This window comes from Scyliorhinus torazame, chromosome 17 (genome assembly GCF_047496885.1).
Source record: "Scyliorhinus torazame isolate Kashiwa2021f chromosome 17, sScyTor2.1, whole genome shotgun sequence".
In the NCBI taxonomy this organism is placed as follows: domain Eukaryota; kingdom Metazoa; phylum Chordata; class Chondrichthyes; order Carcharhiniformes; family Scyliorhinidae; genus Scyliorhinus; species Scyliorhinus torazame.
Genome location: NC_092723.1, coordinates 32,313,938 through 32,332,870, shown reverse-complemented (window position 1 = coordinate 32,332,870; position 18,933 = coordinate 32,313,938). Strand labels below are relative to the sequence as shown.

The following is an 18,933-nucleotide window of genomic DNA, read 5'->3' as shown; positions in this document are numbered from 1 at the left end:
GGGCACACGTGTGCATGATCATGATTTGGTGGTCACATATGATCTGAATATTTAGGGTGTTGAACACCCTCCTGTTGATATAGGGCACTGCTCGAACATTGGAATGACCCCATGGCATAGAAGTTGAGGGGTGCGGTGACCGTCACTGCCACCTGCTCTCTGCTGAGACGGAGTCTTCCTGTGGCAGATTGTGTCCGCCAGCTCATGGAATGACCAACGATGTCTGTACGCCTTGGGCGTCTGTGGCCTCTCCTTCTGGATCCCTCCTAAGCCTGATGGGTGGACGGGCCTTCAGGGTATGCGGCAGCCGCCTGCACATGGGTGCCGCCTCCAGCATGTGTTGTCGTTGCCATCTTTCACAGCGTCTTCCCGCCTCGGTAGCCACAAGCTCAACGAGGACAGCCTCCACAGCTTCGACACCATCAAACGTAGTTTTATCTGGAAGAAATTGGAGAAATAGAGAGACAAACTATCAGTTAGGGCTTCCACTCTGGGACCCTCAAGTCCCCCAAGCCTGCCTCATCTTTAGCACAACTGTCCCGCCTTCTCTCAGAGTTCCACCCAGTGAGCCAGTTGTGCTAGTAAACCTTGCTCTGCACACTCACCCCCAGCGACATCAGGAGCCCCTAGATACCAGACTTCTGCCATGCTCAGATGTCCTCCGTTCCATACACTTACTCTTTAGCCGCGGGAGGGTCCTCAGTGGTGAAGCCCTGCTCTTTAGTGTTTGATTGTTAGCGGTTGCCTCTATGGTGCTGATGCTCCTAAAGTTCAGGCACACTGTTCAGGCAGCAAATGTTCCTTGACATGCAGTGCACTAATCATCCTCTGAGACATGGCACCTGTGCCTTCAAGGAGAAGCTTGAGAGTTCTCCGACCCCCCGCCGGGTCGGAGAATCGCCGGGGGCTAACATGAATCCAGCCCCCGCCGGTTGCCGAAGTCTCCGGCACCGGATATTCGGCGGGGGCGGGAATCGCGCCGCGCCGTTGGCGGGCCCCCCCGCTCGACTCTCCGGCCCGGATGGGCCGAAGTCCCGCTGCTAAAATGCCTGTCCCGCCGGCGTAAATTAAACCACCTACCTTACCGGCGGGACAAGGCGGTGCGGGCGGGCTCCGGGGTCCTGGGGGGGGGGCGCGGGGCGATCTGGCCCCAGGGGGTGCCCCCACGGTGGCCTGGCCCGCGATCGGGGCCCACCGATCCGCGGGCGGGCCTGTGCCGTGGGGGCACTCTTTCCCTTCCGCCTCCGCCACGGTCTCCACCATGGCGGAGGCGGAAGAGACTCCCTCCACTGCGCATGCGCGGGAATGCCATCAGCGGCCGCTGACGCTCCCGCGCATGCGCCGCCCGGAGATGTCATTTCCGCGCCAGCTGGCGGGGCACCAAAGGCCTTTTCCGCCAGCTGGCGGGACGGAAGTTCGTCCGGCGCCGACCTAGCCCCTCAAGGTTGGGGCTCGGCCCCCAAAGATGCGTAGCATTCCGCACCTTTGGGGCGGCGCGATGCCTGTCTGATTGGCGCCGTTTTGGGCGGCAGTCGGCGGACATCGCGCCGTTTCCGGAGAATTTCGCCCCAGGAGTGTGAAGTGCTCTCACAACTAACAAGGCTACTTCCCCATTTTAAATAGTGATCAGCTGTGAAACCCACTGTTAAAAGGAGTAAAACTGAACTCCAGGAGAAAGGTCGCAGCAGGCTTGTCTTTAAAGAGTTTGTCAGGACAGACAGGCTGCAGCTATGGTTGCCACTGTAATGGGTCTCACAATATTTAATGATGGTTTGAAGGCCTCACAGATGCAAAAACCCTCACCCCTCACCAGCTTAGGAGCGACCGCCAACGTGGAATGCTTCAGCCCCCACCAACCAAACACAATTCCCCCCTCCCCACCGCCCCCAAACGCTCGGGCAACAGCTCCAGTGCCCTTCAGCTGCATGCCGAAAAATGGAAATGTGGCTATTCACCTCCTCACTTCGACTCAGCAGCAACTGCACCAGATTTATGGTTTTGAAAAGGAATACTAAATGACTCCCTCGTGACTTCCCTCTGGGGAGTCGGGTAAGTCTTGTTAATAAGTTGGAAATTAATGCAAATGTGGCTTGATGACATTCTCACCATTTTGGGGTGAAATGCGGAATTCGCCATCTCGATTTTGCCCTCTCCCGCTATTCACCAGGAGGCCCGGATCCGTGGTCGCTGGATCACGTCCAACATCCGCATGTATGCCTTATATCACCAGATAGCAAACAGGGATTGGATCTCTGGATGATTTTGTTCATCCCAGGTCCAGATTTCCTGTGATCAGTTGTAAACCCAAGCTGCCAGCAACTAACTTAGCTGGCCAGCAATTAAACCTGGAAATGTCTGGGCTGAGCAACTTACCTCTCCAGCAGGTTTCATCTTTATCCATCATGAAGTCTGTTGAAAACTAAAATTTACCGTTGTATCTCAGTGACAGTTTAAGTCAAACGTGTTCCTCAATGGAGATGTAAATTTGTGGTCTACTAAACAGATATTTTCTTTATGTATGCTTGATACTATTCTCTTTCATGCAGTCTGTATATTTTGGTCAAATTTGATGTCACAAGCCTCGATTTCTGAATGTATTACAAAAAATAAATATTTTTAAGAGTAGGATGGCAGCGTACAATTCTTGACCATTAATTTTTTTAAAATACATTCAGAATACCCAATTATTTTTTCCTATTAAGGGACAATTTGGTGTGGCCAATCTACCTATCCTGCACATCTTTGGGTTGTGGGGGTGAAACCCATGAAGACACAGGGGGAATGTGCAATCTCTACATGGACAGTGACCCAGGGCCGGGATTCGAACCCAGGTCCTCAGCGCCGTAGGCAGCAATGCTAACCACTGTGCCACCGTGCTACCTTTCTTGACCGTTAATTAGGCAAATGTATGTACTCAAGTTGCCCAGGGATATTTCTGATCCAATGAACTTCCTCAGTTTACAGAGCTTTACAATAATGAGATGCAACAGGGAAACATTGTTCTGATCTCGAAAATGAGCAGACAGATTTCTCCTCATTGAAATACTGCTTCTTGGGTCACAGTTTCAACTGTTGCATAATTTCAGCTAACCCGAATAAAGGCACACTCTATAAAATACCTCAATACAATACAAAGCTACTTTGCTTTCCTAGGAAAACAAAGGTAGTTTTAAGGGATTTATACTTGTATTGGTAAACATTAAAAATAGTTTTAAGTCGATTTAATTTAATGTTTCTGTGTCTGGGAAGGTTAAACCTATCATTCGGTTCATACTGGCCAAAGATGTTTGTATGTGTGGGGGTTGGTTTCAATTCCAACTGTGATTCCATTGTGCTTCGAGAGCGATATGGTGTGAACAGTAAGTAGAAGCAAGATACTGCTTAGCAACAGGAGCTAACTTTCTAGAGGGAAGGGCTTTCCTTTGTTCTTAGTTGGAGACAGGACAGTGGAGAGTGAACGGCTCTCAACTCTCCCAGGAGCAGTTCGGGGGGGCAAGGGAGTTGCAAAGATGCACGATTCTTAAGGAACAAAATACAATCCAGATAACCAGGGAATTGAGACAGAAAACATGTTTAAGATGACTGGAATTAAGAGAACAGAGACCATGGGCGCGATTCTCCACTCCCACGCCGGTTGGGAGAATCGCCTGGGCCGCCGAAATTTCCGGGGACGCCGGTCCGACGCCCTCCCGCGATTCTCCCAAGCGGCGGGACCGGGCCGGTCGAGTTTCGCGGGCCGCAGGCTGGAGAATCGCCGGAGACACCCAAAACGGCGATTCTCCGGCACCCCCGCTATCCTGAGGCCCGGATGGGCCGAGCGGCCAGGCCAAAACGGCGGGTTCCCCCCAGCGCCGTCCACACCTGGTCACTACAGTCGTGGGCGGTGCGTGAATGCTGGCGGGGGGCGGCCTGTGGGGGGCGAGGGGGGGATCCTGCACCGGGCTTCACCTCGAATGTGGGGTGGCCCGCGATCAGTGCCCACCGATCGTCGGGCCGTCCTCTCTGAAGGAGGACCTCCTTCCTTCCTTCCTTCCGCGGCCCCGCAAGATCCGTCCCCCATCTTCTTGCGGGCGGATTTGGACAGGACGGCAACCACGCATGCGTGGGTTGGTGCCGGCCAACCCGCGCATGCGCGGATGACGTCCGTTATGCGGCGTTGGCCACGTCATCTATGCGGTGCCGCTTTTACGCGGGCGATAAGGCCTGGCGCGGGTAGATGACGCAGCCCCGATACTGGCCCATTGTCAGGGCCTGAATCGGTCGGGACCGGGGCCGTTCCATGCCGTCATGAACCTCGACGGCGTTCACGACGGCGCGGCCACTTCGCCGTGGGGTGGAGAATCGCGCCCCTGGTTTGGAAGAATTTAAGGAAAAGTAAACAGAGGGTTCTGAGTTAAAGAGATAATTGCAGTAACCAGATTAGAAGTGGGAAAGCAGACTTCAGAGGTAAATCAAAAGTGAAGCCATTTTATTACAGTCTGAGAATCAAGATTTAAAGCAATTGTGAACAGTTTGTACAGTAGTCAACAAAGAAATCCTAAAGTGGTTGATAGACTGGATTTGCTGTAAAACAAAATGGAACGGAAGCTCTGTTTAAAAGATACATTGGTAAAACCGGGTCTGGATTTTGGAATGCAAACCACTAAGGAAAAGCATTATTATGAGAAAAGATTTTAGAGTATGTTTTTGGGAGTAGAGTTTAGAAACTCTCATATGTCAATCATCTGGGGAATTCTGAGGCGAAATCCACAGACACTAACTTGGGTTCAGAGTCAAACAAAGAACAAAGAAATGTACAGCACAGGAACAGGCCCTTCGGCCCTCCAAGCCCGTGCCGACCATACTGCCCGACTAAACTACAATCTTCTACACTTCCTGGGTCCGTATCCTTCTATTCCCATCCTATTCATATATTTGTCAAGATGCCCCTTAAATGTCCCTATCGTCCCTGCTTCCACTACCTCCTCCGGTAGCGAGTTCCAGGTACCCACTACCCTCTGCGTAAAAAACTTGCCTCGTACATCTACTCTAAACCTTGCCCCTCTCACCTTAAACCTATGCCCCCTAAAAGTCGAGTACGTGTTTGACCACAGTCATCTTGTGTGCTTAAAAGGGACTTTATGTGTTAATGAGACCTTTGTATCTTAAAAAGTTCTTTGTAATCCATGTTAATCCTAAAATCTGTGTGTAATTGTTAAGCTAAAGGGGTAGTAAAGGAGTATTGTATTGTAAACCAATTTTTTCATGTTTACTAATATGTTTTCTTGTTGTTAAAACTAATTGGCAGTCCTGTGACTCTGTCCTTTCACATTTTTATAAAGAAAAGTTAAACTAACTGTCTTTTGAGCTAGAATTCCATGCTGCAATCTTTCTGTCAGTGATAACATTAACTGGGATTGTAACAGCTTGAATGTAGAGAGAGATAATTGTACGGCTATTGTATTAGTAACTAGTCTTGATTGCCATGATGGTAGCAAAAGAGTTCTTGTGGGAACAGGAAACCGAGAATAGTGCTGATCCTAGTAAATATTGCCTGGAATGGGAATGTGTGTTCCGCAACCAGGGGTAGCGGAACAGATGGTGATTTTTTTTTTCTGAGCTTAATTTTTTTTCCATGGAAGGCATTGCTGACAGGAGCACAGATGCTACTGGATTTGTACTCATTTGGCTTTGAGATTAGTTGTGAGATTTTACATCAGAAATTAAAATTCTGTTCTAAAATAATATGTTAAAACTGGGCCAAAGAAACCATTCTTCACATACTTTATAAATATAGAAAAATGCTGTGACTTTATTTGGCTGCAGTGTGAGTGTTCTATTAATCTTCATCCAACTTGTTAAACAGGATTCCAATGTGGCGAGCACAGCTAAAATATAATTAGTGCTTAAAAGGAGAACAGATCCCTGAGGTTAACCATATTTATTTTATAAAGACGCTGGGATTTTAAGAGGTGAAGGATTTTGTAAGACACCAGCTCTGTAAGCAGAGATCAGTGACAAAACCTATTAGGCCACAGTGATAATGTTGTATAGTCAGTAGTTAGCTTCTGCAATAACTTTGCAGTATTTGACTATATAAAAACATCAGGTGCGAAGGAAATACGTCAGACGTTTATGCAGGACCTCAGAGGTTTATAGGACATAACGCCTACAGCACCGATGCTCAACATGCTACATATTAGAGGGATCTTTTGGCTGCCTGTTTCATGGGCTTGGTCTGCTTGAAAAATCCCTATAACAGTAAATGTGCCTTCCATATTATTCTGATTTTATCAGGAATAAAACTGCACCAATAATTTGTTGAGTAAAATTTAAATTTCTGAGACTTTTACCACAGGCAGCACATGCAAGTTAGAAATATTTAGGCTAAAATGCAAATACAAAGGTTCTTTTTATTGCTCTGTGTTTATCCGATATTGGATTACCATGGATGATTTAGCAGATAGTTCTAACTCCTTCAGGGTTTCTACACATGTTATTCTGTGACCAGCTGTTTGAGGATGTGTAAGAGCAGCCCAAAGTGGCTCTCCTGATTTCCTTCACTTCTTCCCTTGGCCATTGCTTAAGATTTCCCCATAACAAATTGGCTATGATTGAGAGCTATTCATGTACAGGGAGTCATTAACTTTTGCCACAACCCCTTGTAGCAAAATTTATTCCGGCCCAAATTCAATACTCAATGGTGCTCTCTACTCTACATCTTTAGAATTTCTGGGCTGGATTTCAATGTAGAGACACACTAGCAATGGGGTGCCTAAAACATGTTGGAAACCCAGAAATATATTAAACATGTCTAGCAGTAGCTTTTAACACAGCAACTTCATTAGTATTTTATTTCCAGGTTTATTGTCCAAACAGCATCAGCAGGCCTGAGATAGAGGTAAGTGAGGCTAGGCCAGAAGAGAAATGATGGCAAAAGGAGATATGGAAGTGGAGGCTCTCTGCTCAAAGCATTTTCCATTCCTGACCCGTTGCCCATGCACCTTTCTGTCTATACAAGACATATTGCCTGGTGTCCCAATAGCTGAGTCTGGACCTCTGCACAGGAGCAAGCTGTCATTGGCAGGGCCCTCACAGTTTCCAAAACCCAGAGGACATCTACCAAAAGCATATCAGCAGTCTGAGCACCCACGCAGAAATGGGGAGAACGTGCAGACTCCACACAGACAGTGACCCAGCCGGGAATCGAACCTTCGACCCTGGAGCAGTGAAGCAACTGTGCTAACCACTGTGCTACCGTGAAGGACAAAAAATAATTTGACAGCTCCCAATTTTTAATTGTCAATGAAATGTAAGAAAAGCTTATTACAAATACTTGCGAGTAACTCAAGGCGTTTATGATAACATAATTTTGTGTTTTAATTGATTTTTTCCATTTGTCCCCGAATTCCAATTGTGTGTTTTGTTTAAATGTCAGCCACATGAATATCCAAAAAAGGCAGGTGAGGCATTAAACACCCCAGGCGGAATGAAGAAGGTGCTTGATGAATTGTACCCCGCTATAAATAACAGTGACACAGAATACCCGTAGGCCTTGCCCATCATAGTTGGGAACTTTAACCAGACCAACGTCAAGAGTGTTTTACCAAAATTACACCATCACATCTCCTGTCCAACCAGGGGTGCCAACATTCTTGACCACTGCTACAAAATCATCAAGGGTGCCTACCGATCAATTCCCCGACTGCACTTCTGAAAATCAAACCATAAGGCAGTGCTCCTTTTTCCGGCATACAAGCAGAAACTTAAGTGGGAGAATCCGGTTAAGAAGATCATGCAATGCTGGTCTGAGGCAACAGAAGAGTTTCTACGCGACTGCTTGGAGTCAGTGGACTGATCCATATTCAAGAACTCAGCAGGCAACCTAAACAAGTATGCTACCACAGTAACAGACTTCATCAGCAAGTGTGTAGAAGATTGTGTGCCAAAGAAGGTGATACATACATTCCACAACCAAAAACCATGGTTTAAGCAGGAGATTCACTCGCTACTGAAGGCCAGGTGTGAATGGTTCAAGACAGGCGACCCTGACTTACACAAGAAATCCAGGTACAACCTCCACAAAGCCATCAGGGATGCCAAGAGACAATACCAGACTGAGCTAGAGTCACAGACAAACGACACGGACTCTCGTCAGTTTTGGAAAGGCTTAAACACATAACGGGCTACAAAGCAAAGCCGAGTAGAATCTCCGGTGGCAGCTCACCCCCCCCCCCCCCCCCCCCAATGACCTCAATGCATTCTATGCTCGTTTTGAGCAGGAAAGCAACAAACCGTTGTCAACTGCCCCAGCAGCCTCGGACACGCCCATACCTACCGTCATAGCTTCCGAAGTCAGATCGGTCTTCTTGAAAGTGCATCCTCAGAAAGTAATGGGTCCTGCCAGAGTACTTGGTCGGGCACTCAGATCCTGTGCGGACCAACTGGCGGGTATGTTCGCAGCCATAACGAACCTCTCCCTACGCCCTTCTGAGGTTCCAACCTGTTTAAAGAAGACCACCATCATACTCGGTGCCAAAGAAGAACCAGGCAATGTGTCTCAATGACTACTGTCCGGTGGCCTTGACATCTATCATTATGAAATGATTCAAAAGGTTGGTCATGAGACACATCAACTCCATACTCCCAGGGTGCTTAGATCAGTGCTTAGTGGGCAGCATGGTAGCACAGTGGGTAGCACTGTTGCTTCTCAGCTCCAGGGTCCCAGGTTCGATTCCCGGCTTGGATCACTGTCTGGGTGGAGTCTGCACGTTCTCCCTGTGTCTGCGTGGGTTTCCTCCGGGTGCTCCGGTTTCCTCCCACAAGTCCCAAAAAACATGTTGTTAGGTAATTTGGACATTCTGAATTCTCCCTCTGTTTATCCGAACAGGCGACGGAATGTGGCGACTCTGGGCTTTTCATAGTAACTTCATTGCAGTGTTAATGTAAGCCTACTTGTGACAATAAAGATTATTATAAGATCTACTGCAATTCGCATACTGCCAGAACCAGTGCACAGCAGATGCCATCTCCCTTGCCCTACACTCACCCCTGAAGCCTCTCGACAACAAGGATTCCTGCGTTAGATTCTTATCCATTGACTACAGCTCCACCTTGAACACCATAATCCTAGCCAAGCTCATATCAAAACTCCAAAACCTCACCCTGCAACTGGATGCTTGACTTCCTGACCCTTAGACCACAATCAGTAAGGATAATCAACAACACCTCCTAAACGATAGTCCTCAATACCGAGGACCCACAAGGCTGCGTACTCAGCCCCTTACTATACAACCTATGATGTGGAGATGCCGGCGTTGGACTGGGGTGAGCACAGTAAGAAGTCTTACAACACCAGGTTAAAGTCCAACAGGTTTGTTTCGATGTCATGAGCTTTCGGAGCGTTGCTCCTTCCTCAGGTGAATATATGTTCCAGAAACATATATATAGACAGATTCAAAGATGCCAGACAATGCTTGGAATACTAGCATTAGCAGGTGATTAAATCTTTACAGATCCTGAGATTCTGATACAACCTATGCACACAGAACGCCAACTCCACCTACAAATTTGTTGATGACACGACCGTAGTGGGTCAGATCTCGAACATCAATGTGCCAGAGTACAGGAGCGAGATAGAGATCCGAGTTGCATGGTGTAATGACAACAATCTTTCCCTCAACGTCAGCAAAACTAAGGAGCTGGTCATTGACTTCAGGAAACGAGGTATCGTATACACCCCTGTCTACATCAATGGTGCCGAAGAGGAGATGGTTGACAGCTTCAAATTCCTACGTTTGCACATCACCAACAATCTGTCCTGGTCCACCCACGTCGAAGGTACGATCAAGAAAACACAACAGCACCTATGCTTCCTCAGGAAACTAAGGAAATTCGGCATGTCCACATTGACTCTTACCAATTTTTACAGATACACCATAGAATTCATCCTATCTGGCTACATCACAGCCTGCGGCTTATGGCAACGGCTTGGCCCAAGACTGTAAGAAACTACAGAGAGTAATGAACACAGCCCAGTCCATCACGCAAAAACCACCCCCACCCATTGAATCTGTCTACAAGTCCCGCTGCCTTGGGAAAGTGGGTAGCATAATAAATGACCTCTCCCACTTTGATTATTCCATCTTCCAACATCTTCCATCAGGCATGAGATAAAAACGTCGAAGAACATGCACTAACAGGTTCAAAAACAGATTTTTCCCCTCTGTTACCAGTATCCTGAATGACCGCCTTCTGGGCTGAACTGATCTCTTCAGACTTATTCTCTACTGAGTAGCACTACACTCTATATGCTCAACCGAAGCCTGTGTCTAGGTACTTACATTGTGTATTTATATATGCTCTCTGGTTTTTTTCATGATGTGGAGATGCCGGCGTTGGACTGGGGTGAGCACAGTCAGAAGTCTTACAACACCAGGTTAAAGTCCAACAGATTTGTTTCAAACACTAGCTAGTGTTTGAAACAAACCTGTTGGACTTTAACCTGGTGTTGTAAGGCTTCTTACTGCTTTTTTTCATGTATGGAACAATCTGGACTGTACACAGAACAATACTTTTCACTGTACCTCGATACACGTGACAATAAATCAAATCAAATCAAATCACATCAAGAGAAGGAAATCCCAGTCACAACCTACCTCCAACAATGCCACTTCTGGTTTTAACGGAGGGGGTTGAGTGAACGGGTGACTAACCTGTTTTGAAGAGGAAGATGAGTAACTATAATATTTTAATGAGGCTGCATGCCCGAGGTCACATTTCTGCCCCAGATTTAACAATGGCTTGCTGGGGTTCCCAGGCCTCAGAAACCCTGGTAGCTGAAAGGAGGCAAGAGGCCCACCAAAGTAACTTGCTTCCATCTCTGCAATCGGACTCGAGGACCCCCGAAGAACTCTGGTAATTAAAGCCTTTGAACTATCAATCTTCTCTCCTGAGTCGTAATTGAGGGTATCTCACTTATTAACTAGTTCCAAATGTTACATTTTTTTCTGCCCCACACTTTTACAGCATAAACAGCTTAAAATAGAGGTCCTTAGTCACAGTTCCACAAATTTTAAAATGTTCTATTGAAGAGATCTATTGCCAGTTAATTTGATGTTTTGTCAAATGAATTATAATGTAGAATGAGCCCATTCAGTCCACTCTACCTGTGCTGGTTCTTTGAAAGACCTTTCCAATTGGTCCGAGTCCATTGATCTTTCCCCATACTTCAGAAAATATTTTCTTTTCATGTATACATCAAGCTCTCTTTTGAAAGGAATTGTTAAATCTTTCTCCACCTCACAAATATAAATGAGGGGCCCAATGACATTTTTAGCCACTCCCCCTGCTAACCTGGATTCCACGCATTATTCTATAGCAGTCCCTGCAACCTAAGCAATGACTGGCGGCAAAAGATATGCTCAAAGTTACAAAACAAAAAAGAACTGGAAGAGCCAGTGGAATAGAAGTAATTCCCCAAACCTCAATACTCATAATTCCCTCCTCCGCTCACAGCCCCCAAGTGCTTCCATTATGGTTGGAGGACCACCAACTCAGTGAGAGATGCTTCTGGTCTGCCTGAAACTTGCTAGTCTTCCAGTGTGATGAGCTTACCACAACTGAGTGTTATAACAATCATAATAATCTCTAATGTCACAAGTAGGCTTACATTAACACTGCAATGAAGTTATAGTGAAAAGGCCCGAGTCGCCACATTCTGGTGCCTGTACACAGAGGGAGAATTCAGAATGTCCAAATTGGTATTGGATTTCGGGACTTGTGGGAGGAAACCAGAGCCCCCGGAGGAAACACACGTACACACGGGGAGAACGTGCAGACTACGCACAGACAATGACCCAAGCCGGTAATTGAACCTGGGACCCTGGAGCTGTAAAGCAACAGTGCTACCCACTGTGCTCCGTGCTGCCCCTTGCAGTCTGGCACATTCCATCATCTAGGACTGTGTCCTAAGGCAGTTATCTTCGAAGTCGGGGGTGCGACCTGCGGGTGGGTCGTGGGCGTGTGTCGGGAGGGTCGCGGAGCCGTCTGTCGCAGCGCTGCCGATTGCGCAAATTTGCACGCGGCAGCCGGCTTCTAACGATGCCGCCTACGAGCGGCCTTTTCACCATATTAAAAAAATGCGGGCGAACTGCGCGTGCGTGCCCGCTCATCAGAGTTCTGCGCACGCATTTTTTTTATATGGTCAAAAGGCCGCACGTAGTCGGCATCGTTAAAAGCCAGCTGCTGCTCGCTCCGCCCGGCTCAGAAGTGAAGTTCTAAATAAAGATAAGGCCAAGTTTCCCCCTGGCAACTAGCACCATCGGACCCACCCACAGAGATCCAGCACCATGGCCTCCACCTCGAAACTTGCCTGTATCTACGGTGCGCTCATCCTGCATGACGACGAGGTCACTGTCACCAAAGAGAAACTCAATGCCCTGATTAAAACAGCTGGAGTGAACATTGAGCCTTTCTGGCCTCGTCTGCTTGCCAAGGCATTGGCTAATATTGACGTCAATAGCCTGATCTGCAACGTTGGCGCTGGTAGCAGTGCCCCAGCTGCTGCAGCAGTTGTTTCCACCGCTGCCCCTGTTGCTGCGGAAGAGAAAAAGGAAGAGAAGAAACAGGAAGAATCTGAAGAGTTTGACGATGACATGGGCTTTGGTCTCTGTTGTGTTATGCTTCTTGACGTAGCATCAGCTGCTTCCTTGATGTACACTATGACGAAGGAAGGTTCAGACTTGGAGATAGCTTTAACACATTTATTGAACCATTAACAATTCTCCTACTTGAATTCGACTCTCTTGCTAATCTAACTATAGTAACTATATCTAACTAACCAGTCTGCTCTAATCCAAGTGGTGGGTGGGATGCTTTCCTGATCTGCTCCTGTCTCTCTGAGTGTCGCCTATGGAAAGAGAAAGAGCTTGTGTGCCCTGCCCTTTTATATGGGTAGCCCCCTTGTCACCTCAGAATGTATCTTGAATGCCCATTGGTCATGTCCTATCTTACTGACCTATTGGTTGAATGTCTGTGGGTCATGATGTCTCTGGTGCTCCCTCTAGTGTTTATTTAGTTCTAGTGTATTTACATTAACCCCTTGTGTATTTACAGTGATGCATATCACCACAGTCTCTTTGATTAAACGTGCCGTGCAAAAATTACAATTTACAAAAAGTAAATAAAAATTGAATATAAAAGCCGGCTGCTGCGGCTGAAGTCCGTGAATTTGCGCAATCAGAGGCAGAAGATTTTTTTTTTAATTCTATGTAATCTTCCTGCCTGAGGGATGCAGAGAGCAGGTCATGGCCCCTGAATGTCGCCATCACGTGCTTTTGGCCCGATTGCGATTCCTCCATTTTGTCAGCAACAAACAAGGTAAGAGAAAATGGTGGGTCGCGAAGGTCGGCCGGCATGGGTCCCGAAGGTCAGCCGGCGTGGGTCCCGAAGGTTGGCCAGTTGGTAAAAATGGGTCCCCAGAAAAAAAGTTTAAAAAACACTGTCCTAACGGACACACTAAGACACTGGCTACTGCAGAGACACAGTGGGGAAAGCTCACAGTCTATTGTGTACCAGAGGGCCAGAAACTGTACAATCCTTCGGGCTGTATCATAGAATTTACAGTGCAGAAGGAGGCCATTCGGCCCATCGAGTCTGTACCGGCTCTTGGAAAGAGCACCCTACCCAAGGTCAACAACTCCACCCTATCCCCATAACCCAGTAACCCCACCTAATACTAAGGGCAATTATGGACACTAAGGGCAATTTATCATGGCCAATCCACCTAACCTGCACATCTTTGGACTGTGGGAGGAAACCGGAACACCCGGAGGAAACCCATGCACACACGGGGAGGACGTGCAGACTCCGCACAGACAGTGACCCAAGCCGGAATCGAACCTAGGACCCTGGAGCTGTGGAGCAATTGTGGTATCCACAATGCTACCGTGCTGCCCATGGCAGCTGTATGCTGAACACGGAACGTATACCATAGATAACAAGTGTAATGCAACTGTACTGAGGTATCTCAGAGAGCAACATGCTGTCTGGAGAAAAGTTGAATTTTATTGCACTTACTGTAATATTTAATTTGAAATGTTTTAGAATATACTCTTTAAAATGTTATGAATAAAGGCTATTTTTGAAAAAAAATATTCATTGGTGTAAGAATTACTGAGGGTGATGAACAAAAGAAGGATGGTTTGTGAGACTTAAAACATAACGGAACAAACTGGGATCAAAGCAGACCACAACAAGGTCTATAGATGCTGCTAATTAAGCTTCTGTTCACAAACCTTTTGTGAATGTATTTCAATGTGACTTTTGACTTGAAGGCAAGAAGGCATTGGTTTCAACTTGTGAAAAATAAATTTAGAACTGATACTGGGAAGAATTTCTTCACATAAAGTAATCAACACTTGGAATAGACTTTCAGATAAGGTGAAGCAGGTGGAAACCTCAGTTATACTGGGAAGACAAACCTTATATTTCTCCAGAGATGAAGGAAGGTAGATTGAATAACATTCCCTTGTTTTTTTCTTGTAATTAGCAAAGTACGTTTCTCTCCAAATTGTTACAAATTGGAGCATAAAAGCAGCGTGCTACCAGTTGCTAATGTTGCTAATGTTCTGCCTATGTTGCCTACTTGCGAACGGCAAAATTGTAAGAACACAATCACGCCATTAATTATTCAAATTGCTAATTAGTAACCTTACACTACTAATTCAACTTTGCCCCCTTGCAAAGAAACAAATAAAAAAGCACTTCAAACTCAGGCTATTTATTCGCAAGCTACAAACATCAGGTTATAGTCCTGTTGATATTATTTCTCACAATGTGATTGATCTATTTTCCTTTAAGGCCAACAAGGATTTTCTAAGTGTGCACAGCAGCAGCAGCATGAGGTTGGCAAGTAGCAGTATTTCCAAATATCCCAAGTCCAATCCATTAGACGAAGGTGGCTCACCGATCGCCTGCGTATTGTGAGGCTGTATTTTAGAAAATGTGCTCATAAAGTAAGTCTACCTGTGCCAATTCGTAGCCAGTCATTCAGAACTTGTTTCCTCTTCAGATCCTACTCCGTGGCACGTCATTGGATATCCTCCTTGTGTTTTCCTTCAAATATTCTCGCTGCATGGCTTAACTTTAGGTAGTTTGCTTTCTACCAAATGATGGGCTGTTATGTAGTGAAATGCTTGCAGAGATCATAGTTCGTAGCTCGTGACTGAAAAAATGATGGGTGGAAGTCTCCGTTTCTGAGGCTAAGAGCCGATGCTGGTGTGGGGCCCGTGGTGTTTCACGACCGGCAAACCCCTCACCCATTCCGGTACCGGTGAGAGGTTAGCACCGGCGCTGCGTGAAACGCCCGTGGATCGCGCTGAAAACAGTGGCCGGGTCCCGGGCTGCGCATGCGCACGGCTGATGACCTGCCCCAGTCGCTCCGTACAGCATGGTGCCGGCTGTGCGCATAACCTAACCCGCAAACTGCAACCCTGCAGCTCACCCCCTGGCCACCTCGCACCAGTTCCCCCCAGCCCTAGCAGCCGCCTCCCCAGCCAGCGACACGCACCCCGGCTGAGTGTAGCGGCGCTGGACACAGTCCGCGGCTGGCATGACGGCTTAGACCACACGTAGCCCACGCCGTCGGGAACTTGGCCCATCGGAGATGGAGCTTTGTGGGAGGCCTGGCCGATGACCCGCCAACAGTGCTGAAATGGCGCTTCGCGATGATGCCATTTTGGTGGGGGCAGAGCACGGCGGACCTGCGTCAAACCGGAGCCAGCCCGATTTCGGCGTCGGAGTCCATTCTCCACCCAATCGCCGAACCTGGGGCGAAATTCTCCCCCAACGGCGGGATGTCCGCCGACTGGCGCCAAAGACGGCGCCAATCAGACGGGCATCGCGCCGGCCCAAAGGTGCGGAATGCTCCGCATCTTTGGCGGCCTAGCCCCAACATTGAGGGGCTAGGCCGGCGCCGGAGGGATTTCCGCCCCGCCAGCTGGCGGAAATGGCGTTTGTTGCCCCGCCAGCTGGCGCGGAAATGCGGCGCATGCGCGGGAGCATCAGCGGCCGCTGTCAGTTTCCCGCGCATGCGCAGTGGGGAGAGTCTCTTCCGCCTCCGCCATGGTGGAGGCCGTAGCGGAGGCGGAAGGGAAAGAGTGCCCCCACGGCACAGGCCCGCCCGCGGATCGGTGGGCCCCGATCGCGGGCCAGGCCACCGTGGGGGCACCCCCCGGGGTCAGATCGCCCCGCGCCCCCCCCAGGACCCCGGAGCCCGCCCACGCTGCCTGGTCCCGCCGGTAAATACCAGGTTTGATTTACGCCGGCGGGACAGGCAATTTCTGGGCGGGACTTCGGCCCATCCGGGCCGGAGAATCCAACGGGGGGTCCCGCCAACCGGCGCGGCCCGATTCCCGCCCCCACCCAATCTCCGGGAGCGGAGACTTCGGCGGGGGCGGGGGCGGGATTCACGGCGGCCAACGGCCATTCTCCGACCCGGTGGGGGGGTCGGAGAATGACACCCATGATTTCAGCATCAGGCTACGGAGAATCCCGCCCCATACCTTTCATTTTTGATCATAGTTCACGAGAATTCTCTCCTTGATGTGTTGTCACATGAATATTTCCCTTATTTTTACCCCAACATTTTTGTGAATTTTAGGGCTGCACGGTGGCACAGTGGTTAGCACTGCTACATCACTGCACCAGGGACCTAGCTTCAATTGTGGCCTCAGGTGGAGTTTGCACTTCCTCCCCATGTCTGTGTGGGTTTCCCCCGGGTGCTCCGGTTTCCCTCCCACTGTCCAAAGATGTGCAGGTTAGGTGGATTGGACATGACACATTGTCCCTTAGTTTTCAAAAGCTTAGGTGGGGTTACGGGGATCGGGTGGTGGGCTGCTTGGGCCTTGGGGAGGGGGTGCGTGGGCCTTGGGGGGGGGGTGTATGGGCCTAGGTAGGGTGCTCTTTCCAAGGTTCGGTGCAGACCCGATGTGCCGAATGGTCTCCTTCTGCACTGTAAGGATTCTATCATTCTATGAAGTTGTGGTATACATTAAGTTAAGAAAGCCTCATACAACGAGGGTCGTACATCGATTGAGGGAAGAATGAAGATGCCATTTCAACTGGCCTTGGTACCTTCTTTTTAAACTGCATCATCTTTTTTTATGAGATAAAACCGCTACTACAAATTCAGACCCAACCATCTAATTAGTTATTTCACAATTCTGTGGGCCACAAGATCAAGTCCCACGGCTGCTGTGTACTGAGAACCATCAGTCAAACCTGTCAGGGCTATCAGCCACTCTTGGATAAGCTGCCAGGCATTGTGCAAACAGAAATCAGAATGTGTTGGATCTGTCCTGTCTTGCAGCACACTGGCTTCTCACCTCAGTGGAATTTTCAGCTCAGTGGGTGCAATTCTACGAGTGACATTTAATTAAGGGTTTGACATTGCACTTCCATCATCAGGTGTTCCAGTCACACCAGCTTCAAAGCGAAGGGCACTGCCAGGGGCGTAGCTAGGGGAAAGAACAAAATTCAACCTAATCTGAAACAAAAATCTTATTAGCTGACAAATTTCAGAAATCAGCATCAAAATTTGTGTTTTGTTATGGTTGGCAGTAATGTTTTTTTGTCAGATGAACTGAGTGATGGTGTTTTCGACAATGGAATAGGGGACTACGAAACACTGATTGAGAGCTGAACACGCACAACAACACAGATTCGGCAGCTTGTGTTTCAGTGCGTGCTGTAAATATCATTAGCCAAGTAAATGTGCATTCGACCAGAATTTGCTGGAGCTCACAAGCAAATGACACCCACCATTCGTTCAACTTGGTTTTCGTGTTTAAATCCCACGAGCTTTTGCATGGCGGTTTGCTGATAGTGGGTGAGAAAAATGGTGTAGGGGACATGGGACCTGTGTAAATATAGCAAACAACGACATGTCCCTTAACCATTCAAAATGAACAAATTGATCATTGTTACCATCTTGGAAGAGATCAGTAACTTCTTTTTGAAGTAGATGAAAGTCAAAGTCTCAATTATTTACTAAAGGAATGAGGCCACAAGATTCCACAGTTTAAAACAGAAGACTGTTTTACTGTACAAGAGTTGACAACGCAAACACTAAATACTATCAGAGAATTCTTACAGTGCAGAAGGATGCCATTTTGCCCAGCGAGTCCGCATCATCCCCTGAAAGAGACCCTACCTAAGCCCACTACCCTGCCCTATCCCTGTAACCCCACCAAACCTTTGGACACTTACGGGCAAGTTAACATGGCCAATCACCTAACCTGCACATCTTTATCTACGCTCTATTTTAATATCCAGAATTAATCGGAGTTAAACATAAGTTGACAGGCAAATTGTGGTTGTGACAGATACAACTATGTCAGATCTTACAAATTGGCTCAGCAGTCCACCCAGATTTTAATCATCACATCAGTCACAAAATCCTTCAAACCCTGTCCTCCTCACAGAGAATTTCAGCTCTTCTCTTTTTAGTATCTAGTCTGATCGCCAGCCAACAACAGTGTACAATCAACCAGAATTCCGTGGACGCAATCCTCGACACCAATGGCACATATCTGCAGAAATTGTTCCAACTCTGTCTTGGTGGCATAGATTTACCAATGTTATATTGAAGTAACAGAATCAGCTGCAGAAACTATGGTTTTCACGTCCATTAGCTGTGAGCTCAAATCCCGCTAAGGCAGCTAAATCTCACGAGAGGGCCAAAATAGGATTTGCGCTGACGAGATCTCTATTTCAGATCATCTCCACACACCCTGCCATTGACGTAATCTGGGCCCGAACCTGATTTCCATCAATTAACATCTATTTAAATATCATTAAATGGCCCTAAGGCATAGAGCCCAGCACCGTGCAATGCTCCCCCCCCCTCACCACCACCACCAGTGATGTGACATCATGGCGGTGTGAATCACT

The 18,933-nt window shown here is 47.8% G+C and overlaps 1 protein-coding gene across 1 annotated transcript; it reads left to right on the top strand.

Moving 5' to 3' along the window:
• Positions 1–12,329: 12,329 nt before the first annotated feature.
• LOC140394573 (large ribosomal subunit protein P1-like) lies at positions 12,330–17,683 on the top strand. The gene is made up of 4 exons (XM_072481929.1): positions 12,330–12,400; positions 12,476–12,694; positions 14,531–14,643; positions 17,619–17,683. The coding sequence occupies exons 1-4, from the start codon at positions 12,330–12,332 to the stop codon at positions 17,681–17,683; spliced, it is 468 nt and encodes a 155-aa protein (XP_072338030.1).
• Positions 17,684–18,933: the final 1,250 nt, after the last annotated feature.

Bases quoted from the DNA above. Each gene is read 5' to 3' on its own strand.
- LOC140394573 (XM_072481929.1), top strand. From the start codon at position 12,330: ATGGCCTCCACCTCGAAACTTGCCTGTATCTACGGTGCGCTCATCCTG. The intron at 12,401-12,475 runs CAAAGAGAAACT...TCTGCTTGCCAA, and splicing joins GACGACGAGGTCACTGTCAC to GGCATTGGCTAATATTGACG. The intron at 12,695-14,530 runs GTACACTATGAC...TCTTGTAATTAG, and splicing joins GCATCAGCTGCTTCCTTGAT to CAAAGTACGTTTCTCTCCAA.